Genomic DNA, 25146 nt, shown 5'->3' on the forward strand with positions numbered 1-25146 from the left:
TAACCCAACGAAACTTGAAGTTCAAAGATAAAAATATAAAAAACTTTTTATGATTTTATCTGTCGTATTCTTTGCATGATAAAAGATCAAATGACATAAGCAAAATGCTCTTTTATTTAATCCATTTTATTAATAACATAAAGATTGGAACTAGATTCTGTCATTTACCACTTAATTCACTTGTAATCTTTTCTTGATTTGCTAAATCCAACCCTTTTAGCATATTCTATATGATGTTTCTCTTTGTTTCATATTTAATTCGACATTCTTGTGTAATTAATGATTATGGAGTGTTATAAATATACTAACCATGCGAGAAATTTTTAGGTGAACCTAATCCACCGCGTAGGACTATAACCATCCACAAATAATGTGCCGCGTGACATAATTATAATAAATAATCCAACCATTTCTTAACACATCATTTATTGCATTTAGAATTAAGTCGAAGCAAAACAATAAGATCCTTAAAAACGAAAAGATGAAAACAAACAAGGTACTGTATGGGAATCAATTTATTATCTGTGTGAATTATCAAAGTTTTGAGGGAACTAACTGATGAAAGTGACTCGAAAACATTCTTATAATAAACAAGGGCAAAATTCTGATATGAAAATGAAGATAATTTATATTCACAAAAGAAAATGAAAGGAAGTGCAGCATGAAACTACACTCAGGACTAATCCAGAGCATCTAATATTAGTCGGAAACTTGTCGAATACTACATTTCAATGTTTCCTTTCCATTTTCTAAAAATGCTTCCGAATCTCCGAAACTTAAATTTATAACCAATATTTATAAACTACACCGTTTTTCCATTTCCCGCTTCAGAGATTTCAGCGCTGCAGCGCTGCTGTTTCCGTACAACATGCCAGAGCATTCGTTGCGAGACCAACCAACTCTCCTACCTCTGCGTCTCATATTCTCTTTCTCTCCATTAAACAGAAGTTGAGCCTACCGCAAGTTACGCAACTCTTCCGATCCTTCTATTTCTTCCAGTTCTTTTACTCGAAGTCCATTGCAAGACCAACTACTCTCCTATCTCTGCGTCTCAGATTCTCTCTCTCTCCTGTAAACAAAAATTGGAGGTAGCGCGACTCTTCCGATCCTTCTATTTCTTCGAGATCTTTTACTAGCACCTCTCCTTCGTTCCTTCTCAATAGAGGGCTGAGAAGGTATGTACATAATCCATCCCAATGGCAGTAATGCTGCAATGAACTGTATCAAACTTCCTATAGGCAGGCTTGAGTAATCACCAGTTGTTATTCCCATCATGGAAGCTAAACTAACACCTAGAAATCCACTGAAAATCGACGATAAACACAGCATCGAAGCTACGAAAGACATAAGAGACCCTTCACAACCCTTAGGACATAAACTTGCCAATAGCACTGTGAATGGAAGAACCTTAAACTGGGCAAGAGTTTCCGATAAACCCGAAAAACAGCACGCGAATACCTCATTTGGAATTCCGAGTCTAAGATTTATCTGTTTCACTAGAACAAAGTCAAGAAGAAGAGACGAAGCGTATACGAACTGGATCGCAGCTATCAACTTTCTCATTGGCACATCTTTCCAGTAACGGTCATAGAGTACAGTCATTGAGAGAAGCGTTAACTGGCCAATCACGCGTGACAGGCCAATAATTGAAGGATCAAGATGCAAACATTGTATTTGATAGCAAAAGATCGAACCTGAGAGAGCTGGGACTGCGGCTATAGAGGCTACGACCCATATAAGAGGGCGAGAGATAATGTCTTCGCATAACACCATTTTCAGATCGCTAAGCTGTTTCTTGATATTTTCCCAGATTGCTTGCTTTGCAAGATTTTGATATGCTGGTTGTGATATACCAAGAGAGTCCTCTCTAGAAGTTGATGAAATTGCAAGTTGAAAAGATAACAGACAGGCGAATACGAGGAACATGTTTTTAGGTAGTGTTTTCAGTAAGAAGCAGCCACCAAACAAGTTGCCTAAAATTCCACCCACAGCCAAAGCCATAAAACCATAAGATTGTAGGCCTTTCATTCTGTGTTTTTGGCCATACTCTGCAACAAGAGCATCATTTGCAACTTCTGCAATTGATGCGCCAAGATTGCCGAGAAGAATGCATGCCAAAACGCTAGGAAGGCCTTCGCGTGCAGCTGGGATCAACGCCAATGGAGCCCAAGATAGAACCTGCAATAAGACTGATAATTTGATTTGCATCAGTCTTTAGTCAGAGTAGGTAAGAAAACTGACTCAGGATTTTGTCCTGTAAAAAGTTTAGCTCTCAGCTGCTATGTAGCACGACACGGATACGGGAAAACGGAACATTGGACATAGACACGGAGAAACAGTGTCATGTTAAAGTTTCGAATGTTAAAAATAAAGTTTTATGTCCGAAACTTCAAGTTTCCGACATGTTTCCTAGACGGAAAACATTGATTAAATGAAGTGTCCGTGCTACGTAGCTCAGCTGCGTCAGAGAGTAAACTTCAACTTTCTACTTATCATGGAATTTTCATATTTAGAGTAAAAGATCAAAGATTCCATGGAAACTCACACAAGAAGCAGATGATAGCATATAATGATAAAAATCAAATGAAAATATAGGCAGACAAAATCTTTAAAGCCACATGATATTCTCTGCCTTAAGTATTCTAGCTTGTTCCATAAACTAAAAAACCTTTTGACAAAATCCATATTAAGATTCTCTTTTTAGGATTCAAGCAACCTTGAAAACTTGAGGATCAATCAAAACAACCATTGTAAGAATAAGAAAAGACAATTCCAAGGAATATGTGAAGCTAACTTCAAGAACATAACCAAATATTCCAAATCAACAAAGCTACAAGAACAAAAATTTAACAAAAAAAGTCAAACCAAAATGCAACAAATTAAGATCAAAATAGGCAGCACGGACACTTCATTCATTCAACAAGTCCCGTTTCGGACATGAAACTTCATTTTTAACATAGAAAACCTTAAAATAACACCGCTTCACCGTGTTCGTGCTACCTGGAGATCAACCAAAAGAAAACAAATTCACATTGCAAAGTTTGATAATCTAAGAGAGAACTGAGCTACCTCCAATGAGAATATAAGGCAATCTATGAGCACCACCAATATAAAAAGCATCCGAAAGGATCCCATAGAGAGGCTTAGCCACCATGGGAAGATTACCGGAATGTTGCACAAGCTGCAACACCGATGGATGCAGGTTCAGATGGTTAGCCATATGAAAGTTAAGAGCTAGCCATGGAAAGCACCTAAAACCCTGAACCCAATAACCAAACCCACTCAAACCCACCATTTGCTGACCACCCACTTGGGAAAAAACCGGACTTTGAGTCACTGGTTTTACAGGCTTGTGAACAGCATTGAGATTGGAAAACGAGCATTGAATTGGTTTCAAACAGAGGTGAGATAACTTGGTAGTGTGAATACAAAATCTTGGATTTTTCGGGTCTTTAGTTAGAGTTGATGGAGGAACCCGAACCATCGCCATGGTTGACCCAAAAACCAAGAAATTCTGCTAACCCAATTGAGGAATTACTGAAAGAAGAAGAAGAATTTAATAATTTTTGAATTGGAGAGAGATCTAGAATAATGGAGGAGACAAGAAGAGAGTTCTAACCCATGATGATGATACCTTTCTTTGTTAATTTGGTAATTGTCACGGAGGATTTGAAGGGACCCATAATCAAGAACCAGGTGGTAGGGTTTACATATATATATATTGACCGTGACAGTCTATGTTTTGTGCACCGTTATTCACACGAGACAAAATATTATATTTACGAAACAAAGAAGCCTTATTATTGTTTGAGAAACAGAGTTTCACTCTGTTTTTTCTTTTTGGGTTCCTTTTCATGCAACTAAATGGTGCATGTGAGTTGGTAAAACGTTATTTTGGTTTAAGTGAAGTTGCGGGTTCGAACCGCATCGTATACAATTGGGGCCGGAGTTTTCCTACAAGAGATCTCCCGCCAAAAAGCCACACTTCTCGAATGATAATTCGTCTGAATTAGAAGGCAGTCTAAATGTGGGAGGATTAAAACTGCCGCTCATGCATCATGTACCAAAAAAAATGTATCTTTCAATTTTATGTTACTGAAGTTCTGTTTTTTATTTCCTTTTTTATTTGTTTTAAAAGGGGTTGAAGTTAGAAGATATGCAATAGTTGGGTAGATTTTGAGTAATTCAAGTTCATCAACAAAAAATTTAGTTCGATTATGGTTAGAAATTCCAATAGCCAAGTTAATCAAGTTAACTGAACAATATATGCATGTTTATTTGTTTATTTTTAATTATTGTACTTTTTAATTTTATCAATTTAACTGAATTAATCAAATCAGCTGATGAGATCGGTTCAATTTTACATTTTAAAATTTAGTTAATTCAATTAAATCAATTTTGATTTAACCTGATAATTTGATTGATTTGGTTAAAAAATAATAAAATAATTCAGTTAATTTAATTTTAATTAAATCAGTGAGTCCCTAACCGACCGACCATTTGTTCACCCTAAAATTTAGAACATAACAACCTAAACAGTAAAATAAATAAAATATGTTTAAGGGTTATTTTGACTAAACTGATGATTTAGGGAAATTATACCATTATACATACAACAAAATGAATATAATAGCAACAATAAACATCTTATCATTTTACAACAGATGTTAATAAGATTTTTCAAGAGAGAACCTTCAAAATATGATCCATTCAAAGTATGTAACTTTTTACACATTGCAGTTCATTGATTTTGTTTTTAACTTCCTACTACTACTAGAATATGAGATTCATCTAAGCTAACATTCCTTAACTACACAATCCAACAAAGAACTATATGCAATTACTACAACAGAATTTATTCTGACCTAAATATTGTACTTAAGCATAAGACGGGAACCTACAGAAACACGAAAAAGATTATCGAATGAGCGAGTAGACACGGTAAATGAAATGTTTTTCAGCAAAGAATGAAGGACTCGTTTAGGAGCCGGTATCTTCCATCTACATGAGCCTGTAGTAACAGCTTTTACCGTCGAGAAGAATCTTATAGCCTTTGCTGCACGGACACTTAAAGTGGACGGTCAAGCACTCTCCGGTCTTTTCCACATTCACAGCTTCTTCAAAATCCGTAACCAAATCCGCCTGATACACTAGAGACATTAGTTTTCCATAAATATAGGAATTTCAGAACTCAATGCTACAGCTAAGCATAATCAAACACTATCTTCAAATTTCCATTTCATTCATTTTCAATTCTAATCAGTTCACTTTTCAGCCAAAAAGATGTACAGGATAGAGGATACTAATAACAAAGACCGGACTTTCAGGTTTTCCGGAATTTTTAGGAATTTTGAAACTCAATTCTATCGCCAAGGCAAGCATAATCAGTAACTACATTAAGATTTTTGAAGCATAATCAGTAACCACATTAAGATTTTCGAAGCATAATCAGTAAATAACAAATACCTTTTTTGCATTAGCATGTTGAGTGATATTTTCTTCTTCGTGCTTCTCGCCGGTGTCTTGATCAGGCAGAAATTGATCCCACCACTGATTCATCTCCTTAGTGTAATCTCTCATCCTCTTCATCAACTGTCATTAACCATCAATTCCAAAATTTAAATACAATTATGAAACCAACACACAAGGCATAAATCTTTAGCACATTGACCAAATAAACAAGAAATTTTAACCCAATTATCAATTCGTACATATAAATCCGAATCCATAACCCAATTATGAAATCAACATCAGATATTTAACCCAATTAATCATCAAATCAATTCACAAAGCATGAATCTTTAACCTAATTATCAAACCAAATAGATCAAAGCAAGAATCTTTAAGAATCAATAAAGAAACCCAATTCTTGATCAGAACATAGAACCAATCAGATAAAAAAACAAATAAAAAGTAAAAAATGAATCTAAAAAAAAACCCAAATAAATCTAAATAACCTGATAATTAGGGATGGAATCAGCAGCATAAGCATAATCAGTAGAACTAGAAGTTCTAGAAAGGCTCTTATCAGGAGAAGGTTCAGAAACGGTCCTCCTGAGCAGCGGTGGCCGTGGAGGCAGAGAAGCAGTTACCGGTGTCTTAGAAGCAGGAGTTGTAGCACCGGCACCGGCACTGGCACCGGAACCGGAATCAGTATTAGTATCAGCAGAATTTCCACCTGCCATCATTTTAACATTGTCTGGTGGAGATTGTGGGGGAGTAGTTAAATGATTAGCGTTGGCACCGAACCCGGAAAAAGATTCCAAGTGGTGGGCCGTCGGTGGATCGGAGTGGCAACGGCGGAGGAGAGGAGGGGAGATGCAAGGGAGTGTAATCTTGGTGAAACCACGGAGTGAAATGGGAACGGTTTCTTTGGTTTCTTGAAGTGGTGGATTATCAAGAAACAGTTTCTTTGGTTTTTTCGGGATTTGATGATCTTGGAGTGAAGATGGGTCCAAGAAAAGGGAAGTAGTTGGCTGGTCAGGAGAGCGGCGTTTGTTATTGGAAGAGATGGTCGGGAAATTGCAAGAAGCGGCGCCGGAGCAGCCGCATGCAGTGCATGGAGTGTGGAAGTGAGTGGCGGTGGTTGTGGGGGTGGAATCAAGGCGGAGAAGGTGGAAATCGATTGATTCTTCAGGGAGTTGGGTAACGGCGGTGGTTTCAGGTTCTTGATTTTGTTCACTCATTTTCTTGAAATTTTTAATCTTTTACTGTTTCTTTGGATTCTGCCGAATTAAAGAAAATGCAGAGCAATGAAGGTGGGTTCTTTTTAAGGTGTTCTGTTATGTAGACAAATAGAGCTACAGCCAATAGCAATTCAACACGGTGGCCGGCATATGACATGGCATTAATAAACCAGATTTGGCGCCAAGCCACATTTTCTATAAAAATACAGTTACATTTTTTTTGCATTTTTATTAAACTCTAACCAAACTTTAATTATTATGAAACTAACACCTCACAAAAACTAGAAAGCATGAAATTTATAGTAAATATAAAATCAAACTAAAACAGAACAAAAATTATAAAATCAAACGAAAACAGAAACTAAATCAACCAGATAAAACAAGTGAATCTCATTTTTTTAATCATAATACACTATACAATGTAGTATCAACACTACTACACCAGAGAATATCCCCATTACTACATCATTCATACCACAGAATACTATGATTCCTTGACTATAATCTCCGTTGTGGATTTGAGAAATTATGGCATCAAATCAAAATTTGTCTCTAACAGGGAATAAATCTCGGCTAGGGAAGCCACCTTAAAATCTGGTTCTCCCAACTCGGAAAAATCTGAAGAACCATACCTCCCCGTCTCATCCAGCAAACACGTAAATGCTCCAGCTCGTTTCCCACAGACAATCTGTTAATGCCACATAAAGGAGCTTGTAAATAAGTCTGGATTCACTAATATCACCAACCATCGAATTTATCAAATCAAATGCTTGAACAAGAAAATATTTGCCATTTGATCTGAATATCAATTGTTTATGTTTTAAGGACAGCCTACGATAACGATTCAAAAACGGGGAAAAGGAATTCATCAAAGTGTCTGAAAATAAATTTCAAGAATCAAAGACCATACTCACGTCATCTTTAAGACTATCACCAACCATGATGACTTCGTTAGCCTGAATGTTCCATGCTGCACATATATGAAGAAGAGGAGCTGGGTCTGGCTTATAAGGACGGAACTCTCTGCTTAATGCTGGAGAGAATGTTACCTGCAATATTTTAACGTAGCAGACAATACTGAAAATTATTACATCTCCTTAATGTCTTGGAGAGGAAAAATCAAAAGAAGAAGAAGATGTTCATAAGCAAAGCATGCATGTAAATGGAGAGCGGGTGAAAAGTGTATGCACATGTTTTGTGTACAATGACATGTTAAACCGAGCAATAAAATGGACAAAACAGTTCCCTAAGAGTAAAGCATCCAAATACAAAACCAGGCAAGCCTACTGTTGTCTGGAATCAGAAAAAGCACTTTCTAGGTGTTCAAGTCTTCAAGCTCAAGGGACAGAAGAACTGAAGTTTGGAATATACAGGATTACTCTATTTAAAGGGCAATATACTTCCAAGCAGTTCAGAAAATCAGTGAGTTCTAGCATTTGATAAAGGATATGCAGAATATTACCAAAAATTAGATAAACTCCACATCACATTCGGACAACATTTTACAAGATACACTTTATAGTAAAACTCACCCCAGAACGTAAATGAAAAAGATCCACGGCTTCCTTCACATTTCGAGTAATTAACCCTCGTCTGTACGAGAAAAATAAAAGAGTATAAACAATTTTCTACAATGTCACAAGCACAAAATCACAAAAGAAATGTTGCAAACAACATGATCATGATATTGTATAATTATATTTCTCAGTAAATTTCACAACAAAACATCTATACCGGGTACAAATTAGACGCGTCGCACCAGAAATAATCCCATTGTTACAAGCTATTATGTATTAAAATAGTAAAATTAGTCAAAGGTCAAGCTGTAAACAAAGATAAAAACATTAAAAATACCTAGAAAATTACACTAAGCTTACAGTATAAAAAAACGAAAGAATTTTTCACCTTATATTCTTTGAATCAAGAAGCCTACACAGCTCAACAACACCTGAATTTCACAAAAGCATCAATTTAGACAATTAGCCAACACCCACAAACATTACAAATAATCAATAAAACCTCACCAGGCATAATTTGTAGACGATCAAGTCCCTGGCGTTCAAAATCAAGGATAACCTCATAAGCCGTACGTTGTTTGTCAGGCGACCATTGTTCAATGTGGTGTAAAATATCAATACCAGATGGGTTTTCAGCTTTAACTCTTCGATACTCCTCGTCTCCGAGCACGGCTCTGTACATTGCGGCGAAATCGATTACGGGCACCGTCAGGGTTCCGTCCATGTCGAAAATGACGCCGCGTAAGCGGGATTTTGCGGCGGCGCCGGTGGAGATGGACATGGCGGAGGGTAAAATTGGGAATGGGATTTTTGGGTAAGCTATTGAAGTGAGTATGGATTTGGAGAGGAGTGACAGTGAAAACATGAGATTTAGCTGAATTTCAGTTTTTGGTTGGGTGTTGTGTTCTTGTGGTTAATAACTTCGGAATGCCTTAGAAAGGAGTTAATTTGGCTTTTTGCTATACTTTAAGGGTGCAAATAGACTTTTATTTTTTTTTAACTTTGCCAAGTGCTATTTATAATTTCTTTAATATTATTTACTCTAATTTAATCTCGAGTCGGTTTTGAATATTAAATTAAAAAAATTATAAAATTTAAAAGTTTAAATAAATATTTAACACATATAAAATAACAATTTATTTTTTTACTATATTAACTTTATATAAAATATCCAGATTATATCATTTCATAATAAAAAATTAAAAGCATTGAATATGATAATTTTATGAATATTTTTTATTGAACCCGAGCTTACTCGAATCAAATTCAAATAGCTCAAATTGTGCATAGCTCAGACTCAGCCGACCGAACTAAATCAAAAATTTAATTTCTTCTGATTGTTGTTTAATTTGGTTTTATAATGATCCGTAATTTTTAAAATTTTAGTTAATTCTATTCAATTTGTTAGAATTTCAAAATCAATAATTAAAGAAACTGATTTTGTATGAAGTTGTCAAATTAATCAAATCGACTAAATTAGTCGAATTGTAATTTTTATATAGGATTTAGGTATAATTTATCATATATATGGATATTAATATTAATAAAATTCAGTTTATTTGATTTGATAACAATTCAGTTTATGCATATTTTGGTTATGGTTAAAAAAGTTGTAAAATTCGATTACAATTAATTCCGTTCGGTTGCATGCCCCTACGGTCCTAACATCTTATAACTTAGGGACTACAAGAAGAGTTCTTAAAAATATAAGGACTAAGATGCTCTTACACTAAACGTCAAGGACTTGGCTGTAATATCCTTTAATCCTTTTGCAAAACAAACCAAGCCTAATAAAAACGACATCACCTAGCCTGCGTCTTGTCTTTCTTGTCCAAGTTTAAAAAAACTCGCGACACAAGCAGCAGCTGAGTGTAACAATGGCCGCCAATACAGCACCGCCGCAACCATTACCCGCCTCCAACAAAAAGGCGAAATTAGCGAGAAAGAGAAAGAGAAGCTATGAAGACTCAGGACTCGAACGATTTGACTCGCTCCCTTGGAACTCATCTCTAACTGAAGACGATCACTTCTCTGGCTTCATTAGTTCTCATGACCTTGAAGGAGGTAATTTTCCCTATTCTATCCTTCTTAACCTATCTTCATAATTGTTTCTTAGTTTGGACTCAACTGAAACATTTTTTCAAACTTTATATTTTGCCATATCAATGCATTTTGTGTTTTTGGGCAATTAAGATTAATTTGGACATATGTCACTTTAATGGAAAATGTTATGTTTATAATTAGATATTTATATTCTCAGACCAAATTTAGCAGTAGGTTTTAATCTTGGGTTTGATTGTTTTGTGAATTGTAGGTTTTCTTTCGCTCGAAGAGATCGATGAGGCGGATTACGGTTTAGAAATTCCTAAACCGGAGAAAGTGAAGCAAGAAAAGAAATTGAAATTGAAGAAAAATAAGCATGCTGATGCTGATGATAGCATTGATGAGAAAATAGAGGAGGAAGATACTCGAGAGGACGACAAAAAGAAAAAGAAGAGAAAGAAGAAGAAGAAGAATAAAACGAAAAAGGCGGATGAAATCCAAAAAATCGAGGAAACTCCAGCTGGTTAGTCCTTTACTTATAGCATTATAGTGATTTGATGGCCATTTGCCAAATTTAAGTGGTTAACTCTATATTTCAATTTGCTGCAAGTGAAGGCATGTCTTTATGTTCATAGTAGCTTGAAAATTTGTCAGACTGTGAACTGTGCATTATGAATGTAGTTTGCAGTGATAAGAATGATTCTGATGGAGAGTCTGTTGATGAGGATGAATTTTATGCATGGAATGAGCTGAGACTTCATCCTTTGCTAATGAAATCGATATACAAACTCGGGTTCAAGGAACCGACATTAATACAAAAGGCTTGTATTCCTCCTGCAGCTCATCAAGGAAAGGTTGGTCTAATTTGTTGTGTCAGATAAAATTATTTCCTGAGGGTTATTGTGGAGACTGCAGTTTCTTTTGGTGTTCATTGTTATGTCTTCATGAGACAGGATGTTATTGGTGCTGCGGAGACTGGTTCTGGGAAGACACTTGCTTTTGGTTTACCTATTTTGCAACGTCTTTTGGAAGAAAGAGAAAAGGCTGCAAATTATGTCGACGAAATGGAAAATGAAGCTCAAAAGTTTGCTCCAACTGGCCTTCTGCGGGCACTCATTATCACGCCAACTAGGGAGCTTGCACTTCAGGTATGATAACATCTTGTCTTCTTAGTTGACATCTCAGTTGTCCTGCTGATACTATGAATCAAAAATCATTTTGAGTTCCTCTCTTGCAATAATTGGTCTGAGTCACTTTGGATGGTCTTGTGGCATAGGCGGAAAGACTTAGAGTAAGACAATATGGCATTTATGAACAAGCTTGTACAGTTATAAAGCATCCTAGCATCCTGCTGAAAAATTCTCGTTAGTTTATAATTTAGTGTCACAGATAGTTCCTACATATCATGTGTAATCATTGTACAAAGATTCAGCTGATATGTATCAACATATCTTATTGTAGATTTCCTAATTGGCTTAAATGTTATATGAGTCATATTAATCTTCTATTTTGTCTGGTCATATGTATAATGTAATTTTATAAAAAAAACGCTCAATTTGAATATTTTTCTTTTTTCCAGGTTACAGATCATCTGAAGGCAGCAGCTAAGGGTATTAACATTAAGATGATGACTATTGTTGGTGGAATGTCAACGGAGAAACAGGAAAGACTTTTGAAAGGAAGGCCTGAGATTATTGTTGGAACTCCTGGTCGTCTTTGGGAACTTATGTCAGGAGGAGAAAGTCATCTTATTGAGGTAACTGATATCCTGTGATGTATTGATGGCAGGATCGCCAATTGAGAGTTGTCTGGTTTCCCGATTGTCCGTGTAAAAAAGCTGGAGTTTTGTAGTTACAATATTGGTCCATTAGATACTTTGCCTCATAGTGCAGTGAGGCGATTGGTTACTCTCTCTCTCTCTCTGCCCTGTAATAAATGTAAAACCTGTGAATCTACAAATAAAGTATCATCGTTTCCAAGCACACAGCGCACTGCTAGTAGTTAAGAAATGCATCTTACAATAGGTGGCGTAATTTGCTAACATCATATAGGCACTTGAAGACTACTCAGTACTCACTATCATCTTTTTGTACATTCTACTCCTAGGAGGACTTATTTGACCTTAGTTTTTGTTTTTTGTTTATGTCTGCAGTTGCATTCATTGTCTTTCTTCGTGCTGGATGAGGCTGATAGAATGATTGAAAATGGACATTTTCGTGAGTTGCAGTCAATAATTGACATGCTGCCCATGGCCAGTGGCTCTGTAGATGGGAAATCTCCAGACACGCAGAATTGTGTGACTCGCTCAAGCTTGCAAAGAAAGAAAAGGCAAACTTTTGTTTTTTCTGCAACAATAGCATTATCTGCTGATTTTCGCAAGAAGCTAAAGCGTGGTATGCTAAAACAAAAGCAATCAGGTCCTGAAGGATTGAATTCCATAGAAAATCTCTCTGAACGTGCAGGAATGAGGCCTAATGCTGCCATCATTGATTTGACAAATGCATCAATTTTGGCACATAAGCTTGAGGAATCTTTTATTGAGTAAGTATTTCACATGGCATTTATTATATGATATATTGCATCTGACATCTGAATCTCTTCTCCTTGTTTTACTATTCATTTTGTTGTTTTATTGACTTGTGGCGTGATAGTCAGAAGCTACTATCTGCTTTCTATTTTTGTTTCCAGTGGTAAGCCATGTAGATCCCCTAGGATGCTTAATAACTGTAATCGTAATTCATTTCTTGCACACATCCCCTTTCCCTTTTCCTCTTTTTTTTTTCATAGAAAAAGAATAAGAAAGGAGAATTCATATTTAACATGCAAAAGCAAGTTTCCATTTTGGCGGTTTTGGATTGCTTCCTATGAAATCACAAGTTCTTTCACAGTCATACTTGTTTATGTTTAGGAAAATTTCTTATAGGTGCCTAATCCAATCAGTTTTCATCAGTAAAATTGTCATGGAAATTTCAATGGTATAGTAAGCATGAATAGACTTTTAAAGCATATATATTGTGTTTCCGAGTGCTTTTGTTTCTCGTTGTATTATCTGCAAGGTGTTTTCCCATGAAAGTCCATCTTTCCATATGTTATTGCTGATTGTCCTTCGTATAATTAAATAAAATAAGAACAAAAAACTGAATGCTTGTGGAATTAAATGTTCTATGCTTATGTGGTAAGCTTGTTTAGTTGAAAGATTAATTCACATATGGAAAATAATGCGTTATTATTCGCTTTTAAATGAGCTTAATTAAATGCAAACATGAGCTTTATGTGGTAAGCATAGTTTCGGTTTGTGTCCAATGAGACCACATCATGCATTGAGGTTCTCACTGTTTTTGTACAATAGGTTTTAAAATGTATATTTTTTATTCAATTGCTGGAAGTAAGAAATGTAGTGCTGTAGATGCTTTGGATAATAAGCTCCTAATTTGCTCCCTCTCCTTCCTGTCATAACAGGCATGCTGTTCGAAACTGTAACTACACCGCATTGTAAAAACATTGATTACTTCCCATGGCGCAAAACTAATCGCAATGATAGCCATATGTTGAGATTAATTTATTCTAAAGTTATGACTTCCCAAGCAATTTGATTTGACAAGTATTTGTGTCACTTTAATAAATATAGCTTAGCTATATGTTAATGCTTATCTTCAGCTCATACGTGACATATATATCCAGGCATGCATGGTCAATCTATTTCCCTGCAGCCATTGGCATCTCCTAGATCAACAATGGAGCCAAAGTAATTTGATTGTAGCCTTTTAACATATGATTTTGGTGATTTCTCTATTCACATGAAACCAGTGAAAAAATGCCAATTACATTGTATAAAGTAGTAGTTTAATCGTCTGTGCCACTAATGTTATTTGGTAATTTTGTTCATAACTCTTGACTGAAGTCAGGTTCCTGAATTTTTTAGTGTTCTTTTGCAGCTGCCAAGAAGACGACAAAGATGCATACCTGTACTACATATTGAGTGTTCATGGACAAGGTCGCACAATCGTTTTCTGTACATCAATTGCAGCTTTGCGCCATATTTCTTCCATATTGCGAATTCTTGGCGTAAATGTTTGCACACTTCATGCTCAAATGCAGCAGCGAGCTCGATTGAAGGTTTGTGATTTTTTCTGTAAATAATGGAGTTTAACTTTTTTGTGCTTCCAAGTAATCCAAAAGACTGTAATCAGTTACAGCCTTTAGGTTGTCGATGTGTAAGTGCAGATAGTGGATATTGTAGCTTTAGTAGTTTAGTGGAATGGGAAAATTTACCTTGAGACTTATTTGTTTAATTTTTCACCAGTATGCCAACCCTTGTTTTCTTCTCGTATCCAATGCAGGCAATTGACCGTTTCCGTTCAAATGAACATTGTATACTTGTTGCCACTGATGTTGCTGCTAGAGGACTTGATATTCCTGGTGTGCGAACTGTAGTTCATTATCAGCTCCCGCATTCAGCTGAAGTAAGCGAAATTTGAAGATGCTTTTGAGATATTTTTTATCAAAGTAATCAATTTTTTTTTTCATTAGTCTCTAATTATCTGTTTGTGTTAGGTTTATGTTCACCGAAGTGGAAGAACTGCTAGAGCTTTAACCGATGGATGCAGTATTGCTCTGATCTCTCCAAGTGAGAGCTCAAAATTTGTCTCTTTATGCAAATCGTTTTCAAAGGTAGTAGCACTATGAAACTTTGTTTTTCTCTTATTTTGAATGCATAATGAGCAAAAATTTATGCTTCCTCTTCCTCTCTATTTTTCCCCTTCCTCCAAATTAGTTATCTTTCACATAGAACTTAGAATGCCGACTGGGGAGTTTTTTAATTTCAAATTAAGTGTTTGTTTCAGCCAAATTATTACTGCTAACTGCATTTGCATTGAATCTTCTCCTCGCACAGGAAAGTTTTCAAAGATTTCCTTTTGAGGAATCATACATGTCTGAGGTGATGAAGCGATTATCTCTGGCACGCCAAATAGACAAGATTACGCGATTAGACTCACAGGCATGAATCTATACTTCTCTGGTGATGTTTAGTTTGATTGTCATTTTGATTTTTTCTTCATGGTTTTTTGGATGAACTTATTCAAAGTTGGAGACTTATTAAAAAGTTTGCATTATCTTTTCTCCTTCAATTACCTTTTTTCTTTCAAAATCTCCCCTTTTATTACTTTAATGCCCTATGGGTGTAAAATTTCTAGTCTGAAATCCTACAATATTATACCTGTTTCTTTTAACTTGACTGTGCCCTCTTCTTTAGGAGAAGGCAAAAAAAAGTTGGTTCGAACGAAATGCAGAATCGATCGAGTTAATTTTAGAGAAGGATGACAGCGAGGATGAAAGAGCCAACAGCCATAAGCAAAAGAAAATTACCTCCACACAATTGAACAAGTTACAGCAGGTTTTGTCGTCTAAACTTAATTCTTACTGTAATTATGAACTGCCTTCACTAGAATCAGAAAGTTTGTTCATTTCATTTTCATTCAATACTAAATGAATCAATTTCTTTACATCTCAAATTGCAGGAGCTAAATACTTTGCTTTCACGTCCGTTACAGCCAAAGTCATTTTCACATCGCTATTTGGCAGGGGTATTTATTCTGGTTTTTCTTATATCCTGCTACCAGTTTTAGGGCACCTTTGTTGTTCATAAGCATAGTTGATTCATGCCTATATGCAGCATAATACCTGTACTAGGTAAAATGAAGCCATTGAGTGAATGTGTTTTATGATTTGAACCACTGACTTCAAATTTTACAACAGTCTGGTGTTTCGCCCCTCTTGCAACATCAACTAGAAGAATTAGCTAGACAAAAGCTGGGTAACGGTGTAAACTCAAGGGACAATAAACGAAGGAAGTTGTTGGTTATTGGTCAGGCTTGTGTGGAGCCTCTGCAGGCACTCCGAAATGCTGGGCATGAGGTAGCGGCGTGTTACAGTTGCATGTTTATTTTGTAGTTCCCCTCCATTTTTATATAGTTCTTTTGTATCATTTTCAATTTCAATTTTTGATGTTTGTCTATATGTCATTCTTAGGTTCGAATGGATGTGAAAGAGATGGCAGACAAACGAAAAAGTATCGAAAACTTAAGAAGGAAAAGGAAAGACGAGAAGAAAAGTAAATCGCCGTTGTGTTGCTTTTTGTTTTTTATATGGTGTTTTTTCGCACCCTTCTGAATTTTCACATTTTCGCTGTCAGGATTACGAGATCAACGGAGAAACAAGAAGAAAATGTTAGCAGGAGGCAATGAATAGAATGGCTTGTTGAAATATTCTGGTGAGAGGGAGTCTAAGCAAATATGCAGCAAGGTGTTGGCACTGAAATATAAGTGGTGAGATTCATAAATGGCTAAGTTGTGGTTTGGTATAAACTATAGGGACTTATCCGATATTTTTTTTCCCTATTGCAATATGAGCGGTGGAATTTCGGAAGTCAGCATTTGTATTTAATTCTCTTTGACATTTTATTAGTTGACAATGATTCTGATTAGCCACCTGCTTTATAATTAATTTTGTGAATTTTCTAGAGAACAAATTAAGCCTTGCATGCTTTTCTAAAAAAATTACATTAAAAATATGCTATGATTAATTTTTTTTGGTTAAAATACGTTTATTTTAACTTGTTTTACAATCTATTGAAATTTACCAATTATCTAAAAATAAATATCAAAATCGTACCTTTGTGAAAAAAAGAAAAAAAATGTATTTTTATATAAAAATAAGGCTTAATGGCAAAAAAAATCCAAACCTTTATGACTTGTTGCAATTATATTCAAAATTTTTAATTTTTGCAATAATATCCAAATTGCACTTTTTATGTGATTTTTTTTTTGAGTTTTTTTACCATTTTTTGGGATTTTTACTCTATTATTATACATCAAAACATAATAATAGCCTAATATCTTAATTGAAAACAACAAGTTTAGCCATCAAAAAATGCAATTTATATTATGTGAAAAATCTACTTTTGAAAGTTCAAATCCAAATAAAAGAAAAGAAAGATTTTTAATTTGCTAATCCTGATCCTGCCAAGAGGAATTTAGAAGTTTAACAAACAAAGAAGACATTAAAAAATACCTATTATTGTTCTGATTGATTTAGAGTTCTACGGACAGAAAAGAAGAAAAAATTAACAGGAGGGAATAAATATAATAATTGTTGTTTTATCATTGGAAAAATAAATTGTTTGTACTAAAAAAAAAATTAACCCCGCGATCTAGTAAAATACTGATTAACGTTTATACCATTTTAAATTATAACTCATTAGCAATATAATAGTTTATTGAAGCATTCCTCGTGGAGATAGAGTGTAAGCAATAAGCAAGTTTTGATCAATGGAATATAAATAGTGAAATTCATAAAGGGCTACACTGTGTTTTATGATAAACCATAGGGTTTATTTGAACCTTTTTCTATTACTATATGATTGGTGAAATTCCGAAGTCAGCATTTGCATTTAATCCCATTTGGCAATTTATTCACAAACGATGCCGGCTTTAGTTTTAAATTTTCTACTTTGCCTTATAAAAACAAAGGCTGACTTTGTTTATGTTTTCTTTTACAGCAAAATTATCCAACACAACTTAAAAGTCTATTCTGAGACAACTAAAATTCAAAATTAATTATTATGTAATCACAAAGATTTATTAGTTGACAATGATTCGGACGCCGACATTTATAATTGATTTTGTGAACGGTCTCTTTACGATACTGTATTAACCATAGGATTTGTTTGTATATTTTTTCAGAAAGATAGGGGTTTAAATGAGTCTTTGTTAGTATAGATGTTTAAATTTTCTACTTTCTTATCGTAGGGGCTTATTAGTATATTTTTCCGCCTATTTTCGTTTGAATGGAAATTAATGAGTATGATACAAACAATCTTTTTAACTTGGTTATTTAAAATGTACAGCTTACGAAGAAAATAAATGAATTACAATAATTTATTATTTTCATTCTGTTGCTTGTTATATGAAGCATACGCAACGGACCATGAATCCCGCCACAAATGAAGAACATGGTGAGATTTGTGTTTATTTTTATTATTATCTTTAAAATCTTGTGTTTGTGTTAGAAATTTGAATTTTTCAATATGAAAATTTATGAAGTTAAGAGATTGCGCTTATTATAAAATACTTTCATAAATTATGTCTACCGCCGCGGACAAAATCAATAATATTATATTTAAAAAATTATATCAGTGATAATTAGACTTTTTAAAAATATACTTTTAAAATAAATTCAGCATTAAAATAAATAAAAAAGTTAAAAAACTAAAAAAAGAATTTAGAAAAATTCAGACGATAGTTGTGTATTTGTTTATACTATAATTAATTAAAAATTGTTTTATATATATTTAACGATGTGTTATGATATTATTTTATTTATGAAGTGGCATTAATGAATATATGTATAAAATTTCTTCATTTTTCTCTTATCATTAAGGAGATCAAAAAAAGGGGAGTGTTTGTGAGAGAAATTGAATTTCTTATTTTCACTATATTATCAACGCTAATACCATTTGAATGGTTTAGTGAATTCTTTCTTCTTCTTTTTTGCCAGATATGGAATTCTTTCATTTAAATAGATGATTTTTTCTTTTCTATTTTAAGAATCGGTTTAGCCACAAAATTTTGAACATTATTTAGTCTTCACGTCTATATATTAAGTTTCTAAAAGTGTTAAAATGTGTTTTTTTATCAAATTATAGATTATTAGCATTTAAATAATTTTCCTTAAATAATTATGAAAGTTCCATTGAGAAAGATTTGCATTTAAATCTATACTATATATAAAAGCACGGATTGGGGGGGCAGGCAAATTTACCAAATAATCCTCCCTTAATGATTCTTTAAATTATGGTTTTATGGTAATTTGTTAATCAAATAATTTAATAATTTGAACATTCGTTTACTATTATTATTAGGGAATAATTGAATTAGAATAAGAAATCTATCTAACTACTACTACTAAAAAAGAATTTAATTAGATTCCTTATTCTATACAAATTACTAAAACTTTTTATTATGCAATGTAATCTTTAAACAATATTTTGTCCATTAAACCTCTTTTCAATAGCAAGTTTCCTCAGTCATTTATCAGATATTATTATTGGGTATGCTATCACATGGGAAGAAAAAAAAAATTAATATGTCAGTTTAGAGTATTTCGTGGTTAAGAATAGTTAAACATTGAATCATATATTATGATGGGATGCATCTAGATTATTTTTTTGTTATTTGTTAGTTTGCATGAAAATTTTCTGCATTTGTTTAGCATTCAGATAATCTTAATTATTTTAATTTATATTTTTGTTGTCTTTTATAACAATACTTAATAGATTAGGTAATAAAAATTAAATAATTACTACTAATTTTTTATTAAAAATTGGAGTCGAGAAATCAGAAAACGCACCCGAACATCTCAACTAGGTTGACACCCTCATAGCATATACATCATTTTTCTCGCAACCATATATTAAAATCAAAAGAAAAAGTTTGATTACAAATAATTACTACTAATTATTATCTTTCCGAATACAATAATTATTAGTGTTAATTAAAATTAGAGTAATAATCAAAATAAACTACTTATAATACTATTTAGGAATAATTGTTTAGAGTACAAACTCAAATAGACTACTTCAATATTTAATAACTATTATTTTAATTATTATTTAATTATATAGAATTTTAATTAAGATAAATTATTTTAATAAATTATTAATTTAATTATTATTTAATATTTTCAATTTATATTCTCTATAAATAATATAAACTACTATATCAATAATTATTTAATATTTTACACTTAAATATAATTTATAATTATAAAATTAATTATTAACTAAACATACATATAATATTTTGGCGAATCACACCACGAGCAACACTAGTAATTATTAAAGTTCCGGTCAAATATTCCATATCAGCACGAATCTTTTCATTCAGAAAGAAGCAATATATTGATTGCATAATAAATTAATTTAATACATAGTAATAATATGGTACATTTGATTTTTCCCGAAGTAAATATAGTAAATCCATTCACATAATTCACAACTATTTGTTGAATTTCCATTAGAAACGTATTTGTTGGGTTTACAAATATTACAGCTAATGCTGAAGAGTCCATTCCCATTATTTAACTCTAGCATAGTGACAGCTATACTACAGCGTATGACAAAAATATTAAAACCTCAAAACAAGATTATTTCAGATTTTAAAATTGGATGTTAAGTTAGAGAGTAGTAATCAAATGATATGAGCGTTCAACATAACATTGCCAAGATCGTATGTTTTCATATTTCATTATCGTTTTCTCCTTTCAATTACCAAAAAAAAAAGTTAAAAAGTATTTATATTAAAATAATAAATTCACTTTTTATTTTTTTAATCTAATTAATAATTTTTATATTAATGAAAATAAATGCGTTTTGATAAACGGGATTTTCTTTTTACAAAAATTTTGGGCAAGTTTTTAAATTTTCCCAAATACTAACCTTTTTTAATAAAAATATGAAAAAAAATACATTTAAAATTAACAAATAAAGGGTCAACACGGCTCTTAAATTTATGTCTCGAAATTAAATAATTTTTTTTAAATTTTTGGATCAATTATGCCCAAAACTTTCTATATTCGGAGTCAAATATCCATTTTAATTTTTGGCTCAACTAGTATCCTAAATTTGTCTTTCGGGTCAAATAAGTCCACTTTTGAAATGTATAGTTATGGGTTACTTGACCTAAATTTAGACAGTTTTTGGTCTTATTGACCCAAAAATTAAAATTAACTTATTTGATCCTAAAAATATAAGTTTTTGGTCTAATTGACTCAAAAATTAAATTTGATTTATTTGACCCAGAAAATACAAATTTTGACCCTAATAGACCAAAAAATTTAAAATGGGCTTATTTGATTCTGAGACACAAGTTTGAGTGTTGCGTTGATCCTTTGCTCTAAAATTAACGATGTAATATACAAAAAGGAAAGTTCTTACCTAGACCCGGTGCATGAAAAAATCATGCACATATCCAATGAGGTGATAGAAAAATGAAAAAAAGAGAAAATAATGAGAAGAGAGAGAAAATTGTGGTAGATTTTCTAACACCTCGTTGGGTAGGTGCATGGAAAATTCATGGACCGGGATTAGGTAAGAATTTCCCAAAAAGGCCTAATTACTTAAAAACCACTCACCTTGTAATTTTCTTTTTCATTTATATCATGACCTAGTAAAATTTTCAATTGTACCCTATTTTTGATTTTTATGTTTCATCTCTACCCTAACGAGTTGAATTGACCTATTTTTTTTTTGAAAAAGAGTTTAAATTAGTACTTCATTTTAAACCTATACTCTAATAAAACGTTAATGTTAATTATTTATGTATCTTGTTTTTAATATTTTCATCTTTAAATTAATTAAATTGTTAAAAATTTTACTTTTGGGTTACAAACGAACATAAAAATCGAAAATACAGTATAATCGAGAATTTCCTAAATCATGGTATAAATGAAAAAAAGTTATAAGCTGAGTGGTTTTTAAGTAATTAGACCTATACAAAATACACCTAAAATATTGAAAGGACGCTCAAAATACTGAAAAGCACCAAAATAAACACTTAAAATACACCTAAAAACACTCGTATATAATATATCAACAGTTCAATAATCAACAGTACACATAGCATGTGCTCACCGCGATGTTGATTACTGTTGCCAGTGTTATTGACTACTCTTGACTGCAATTGACTGCGCCAAATTCTTGTGATCGGAAAATTTTCCGGCGAGACTCTAACGATGTTATTTGAGTGTTTCACGTGATTTCTAAAAACAATATTTTTGTAATAAAAATTAAAATAAAGTTAAAAATGTAAATTTTTTAAAATATGAGTGTACTGATTTTTTTTGGTTCTATGAGTGATACTGAATAAGAAGTCCTCTTCTCTTCATCTGTATACACCGTTTCTAATTCTGTAATACGGATAATTTAAATAATTTTGTTGCAAAATTAAATTCGATAAATAAGTTAGAAACTAATAGGATAATGCTTACATTCAAATGATAAATTGCACCAAACTGTCTAACTGTAATTGTTTTAAAATTTAGGAATGAGTTGCATTATTCCATACGGAAGATTCTTGGCCGGTATTTAGTAAATTAAAGTATTTAAATTTAGTTAATTCTTTAAAAGTTTTTATTTTTAATATGGATGACACATCTTTTAATTTTTAATACAAAATATTTTAATATATGTCTACATAGTCTAATAATTAATGAATAAAGAATCAATTCAGCTTTCGAATTTATATTTAAAATTTAATAAATTATTTTCAATTTTTTAAATCAATTAAATTTATATTTAGAAGTCAAATAATACATTTTTAGTCAATTAGATCTCAAATTGTTTTAATGTATATTAAGTAACCCCTAGTGGATATCAAATGCGTCACTTATTTGACTACGGGATACAAATATGAAAATTAAAGTAATCTATTTGACTCTAAAACATAAATTCTGAAATTTAAATTGATTTGATATTAATTTTTTTAAAAAAAAAATTGGAATACAAGTTCGACGGTCGACTTTAACTTTTATTCAGTAATTAATTGTAAAATTATTTATAGTCAACCATAGAATACTTACTATTTATACCAATCACGTAAAAGTCCGCGTATGTGTACCCTATACTGAATAATTGAGTTTGACTGGTAAAAGAACAACGACACAATACTATTTAAATAGAAATAGAAATTTATAATAATGAAAATATAATAAAGGGTCATTAAAATCCTCCAATTTAGCACAAAATACCAAAAAAAATTAAATCTGTGTTTATACCAAACGACCTACTATAATTTCTCAATTTAAATTCTAAATCATCATTAGGATACAAAATAATAATAAAATTAATAAATTGTGAGTTTTTAATATTCAATGATAAATTGAAGGGGTAAAATGAACTTTTATTAAATGAAGATATGATTAGGATTTCACTTTAACTTTTTCCTATATATTTGGATCTCCACGGTTTTATTTTCCTACTATAACACAAATTCTTCTTTATATATTTATCTGTTGAATTTAATCCGTTTGACAACACTCTTCATCTTCTCAATCACTCTCCATCTCCGCCTCCACGGTAGCCATGGCCTGCTCCGCCGACGAGCTGGCCCAGCTTCTCGGTACAAACGTAACCAACTCCTTACAAGCCGCCAGTTTCATCTGCTCTCGTTTCACAGCCTCCGATGACAATTTCACCGCCACCAAATACGCCGTCGACACCACCTACCTTCTCTTCTCCGCCTATCTGGTGTTCTCCATGCAACTAGGGTTTGCCATGCTATGCGCCGGATCCGTCCGCGCTAAAAACACCATGAATATCATGCTCACCAACGTTCTTGACGCCGCCGCCGGCGGGATATTCTATTATCTCTTCGGTTTCGCGTTCGCCTTCGGCGGTCCGTCGAATGGGTTCATCGGAAAACACTTTTTCGCGCTGAACTCAGTACCGTCGGATTCTTTTGATTATAGTAATTTTCTTTATCAGTGGGCTTTTGCTATTGCGGCGGCCGGAATTACCAGTGGCTCTATAGCGGAGAGAACTCAGTTTGTTGCTTATTTGATTTACTCTTCGTTTTTAACCGGGTTTGTTTACCCGGTTGTTTCTCACTGGTTCTGGTCAGCTGACGGATGGGCTTCGGCTTTTAATACGGGCGATCTTTTGTTCAGCACCGGAGTTATTGATTTTGCTGGCTCCGGCGTTGTTCATATGGTCGGCGGTATTGCTGGGTTTTGGGGTGCTGTAATCGAAGGTCCAAGAATCGGCCGGTTTGACCATTCCGGTCGGTCTATTTCGTTACGTGGGCATAGTGCTTCTCTCGTTGTTTTGGGTACTTTCATGCTTTGGTTCGGTTGGTATGGGTTTAACCCTGGTTCGTTTAACAAAATCTTGATCACTTACTCCGGTTCTGAAGCCTTTTACGGTCAATGGAGTGCAGTTGGTCGAACCGCGGTTACTACCACCTTAGCCGGTTGTACCGCTGCTTTAACCACTCTATTTGGTAAAAGAATTTTATCCGGTCATTGGAATGTAACAGATGTTTGTAACGGTTTACTCGGCGGTTTTGCTGCTATTACTGCGGGTTGCTCCGTCGTTGACCCGTGGGCTGCTATTATTTGCGGGTTTGTTGCTGCTTTGGTTCTAATCGGGTGTAATAAACTGGCTGAGATTTTCAAATATGATGACCCGTTAGAGGCGGCTCAGCTCCACGGTGGCTGTGGTGCTTGGGGTGTAATTTTTACTGCTTTATTTGCTAGAGAGAGGTTCGTGGATCAAGTTTATGGACCGGGTCGGCCATATGGGTTGTTTATGGGCGGCGGTGGAAAGCTTCTGGGTGCCCATATTATTCAGATTCTTGTGATTATCGGGTGGGTTAGTGCAACAATGGGTCCATTGTTTTATGTTCTTCATAAACTGAAGCTTTTGAGGATTTCTGCTGAAGATGAAATGGCGGGTATGGATATGACCCGACATGGTGGGTTTGCTTATATTTACCATGATGATGATGAGTCACACAAGCATGGAATTCAGCTGAGGAAAATTGAACCTTCATCAACAACTCCTAATTCAAATATCTAGAATTTTTTTTGTATTTTTTTTAAATTTCTGTTATTTTAAGTGTAGGGGGTAAATTAGTAATTAGGAAATGTTATCTTTTAGAATTTGTAAGATAAAAATTCAATATTTGGTTGGTGGGTGTGTGTGTCCATATTCAAGATAACGAAGACTTGGACTAGAATGGTTTTATATTCTATTTATAATTTTTAGTTCACTTCTTCACATGAATATGATGAAATTATAGAGACCTTATTTTTTCTTTTTATCTTGGATAGGAATTTTTTGGGTT

The 25146-nt window shown here is 33.5% G+C and overlaps 5 protein-coding genes across 5 annotated transcripts; 2 read left to right on the forward strand and 3 right to left on the reverse strand.

Moving 5' to 3' along the window:
- Positions 1-608: 608 nt before the first annotated feature.
- Positions 609-3795, reverse strand: LOC126670702 (probable folate-biopterin transporter 8, chloroplastic). Its single transcript, XM_056104819.1, has 2 exons — positions 3070-3795; positions 609-2189 (listed from the first exon to the last, which is right to left on the reverse strand). The coding sequence occupies exons 1-2, from the start codon at positions 3488-3490 to the stop codon at positions 1039-1041; spliced, it is 1572 nt and encodes a 523-aa protein (XP_055960794.1). The 5' UTR covers positions 3491-3795; the 3' UTR covers positions 609-1038.
- An 893-nt stretch (positions 3796-4688) lies between these two features.
- On the reverse strand, positions 4689-6748 carry LOC126667078 (uncharacterized). Its single transcript, XM_050360043.2, has 3 exons — positions 5958-6748; positions 5467-5592; positions 4689-5142 (listed from the first exon to the last, which is right to left on the reverse strand). The coding sequence occupies exons 1-3, from the start codon at positions 6684-6686 to the stop codon at positions 5002-5004; spliced, it is 996 nt and encodes a 331-aa protein (XP_050216000.1). The 5' UTR covers positions 6687-6748; the 3' UTR covers positions 4689-5001.
- A 313-nt stretch (positions 6749-7061) lies between these two features.
- LOC126666743 (haloacid dehalogenase-like hydrolase domain-containing protein At2g33255) lies at positions 7062-9131 on the reverse strand. Its single transcript, XM_050359604.2, has 5 exons — positions 8711-9131; positions 8592-8634; positions 8219-8279; positions 7601-7735; positions 7062-7374 (listed from the first exon to the last, which is right to left on the reverse strand). Exons 1-5 carry the CDS (start codon positions 9066-9068, stop codon positions 7213-7215), a joined length of 759 nt encoding a protein of 252 aa, XP_050215561.1. The 5' UTR covers positions 9069-9131; the 3' UTR covers positions 7062-7212.
- An 879-nt stretch (positions 9132-10010) lies between these two features.
- On the forward strand, positions 10011-16730 carry LOC126669149 (DEAD-box ATP-dependent RNA helicase 13). The gene is made up of 15 exons (XM_050362522.2): positions 10011-10267; positions 10518-10769; positions 10928-11100; positions 11200-11394; positions 11826-12002; positions 12399-12787; positions 14182-14362; positions 14587-14709; positions 14801-14917; positions 15141-15245; positions 15501-15641; positions 15766-15831; positions 16004-16162; positions 16277-16358; positions 16440-16730. The coding sequence occupies exons 1-15, from the start codon at positions 10081-10083 to the stop codon at positions 16493-16495; spliced, it is 2403 nt and encodes an 800-aa protein (XP_050218479.1). The 5' UTR covers positions 10011-10080; the 3' UTR covers positions 16496-16730.
- A 6545-nt stretch (positions 16731-23275) lies between these two features.
- On the forward strand, positions 23276-25122 carry LOC126669155 (ammonium transporter 1 member 1). The gene has a single exon (XM_050362533.2). The coding sequence runs from the start codon at positions 23385-23387 to the stop codon at positions 24876-24878; it is 1494 nt and encodes a 497-aa protein (XP_050218490.1). The 5' UTR covers positions 23276-23384; the 3' UTR covers positions 24879-25122.
- Positions 25123-25146: the final 24 nt, after the last annotated feature.

The sequence above is a fragment of the Mercurialis annua genome, linkage group LG2, assembly GCF_937616625.2.
Source record: "Mercurialis annua linkage group LG2, ddMerAnnu1.2, whole genome shotgun sequence".
NCBI lineage: Eukaryota > Viridiplantae > Streptophyta > Magnoliopsida > Malpighiales > Euphorbiaceae > Mercurialis > Mercurialis annua.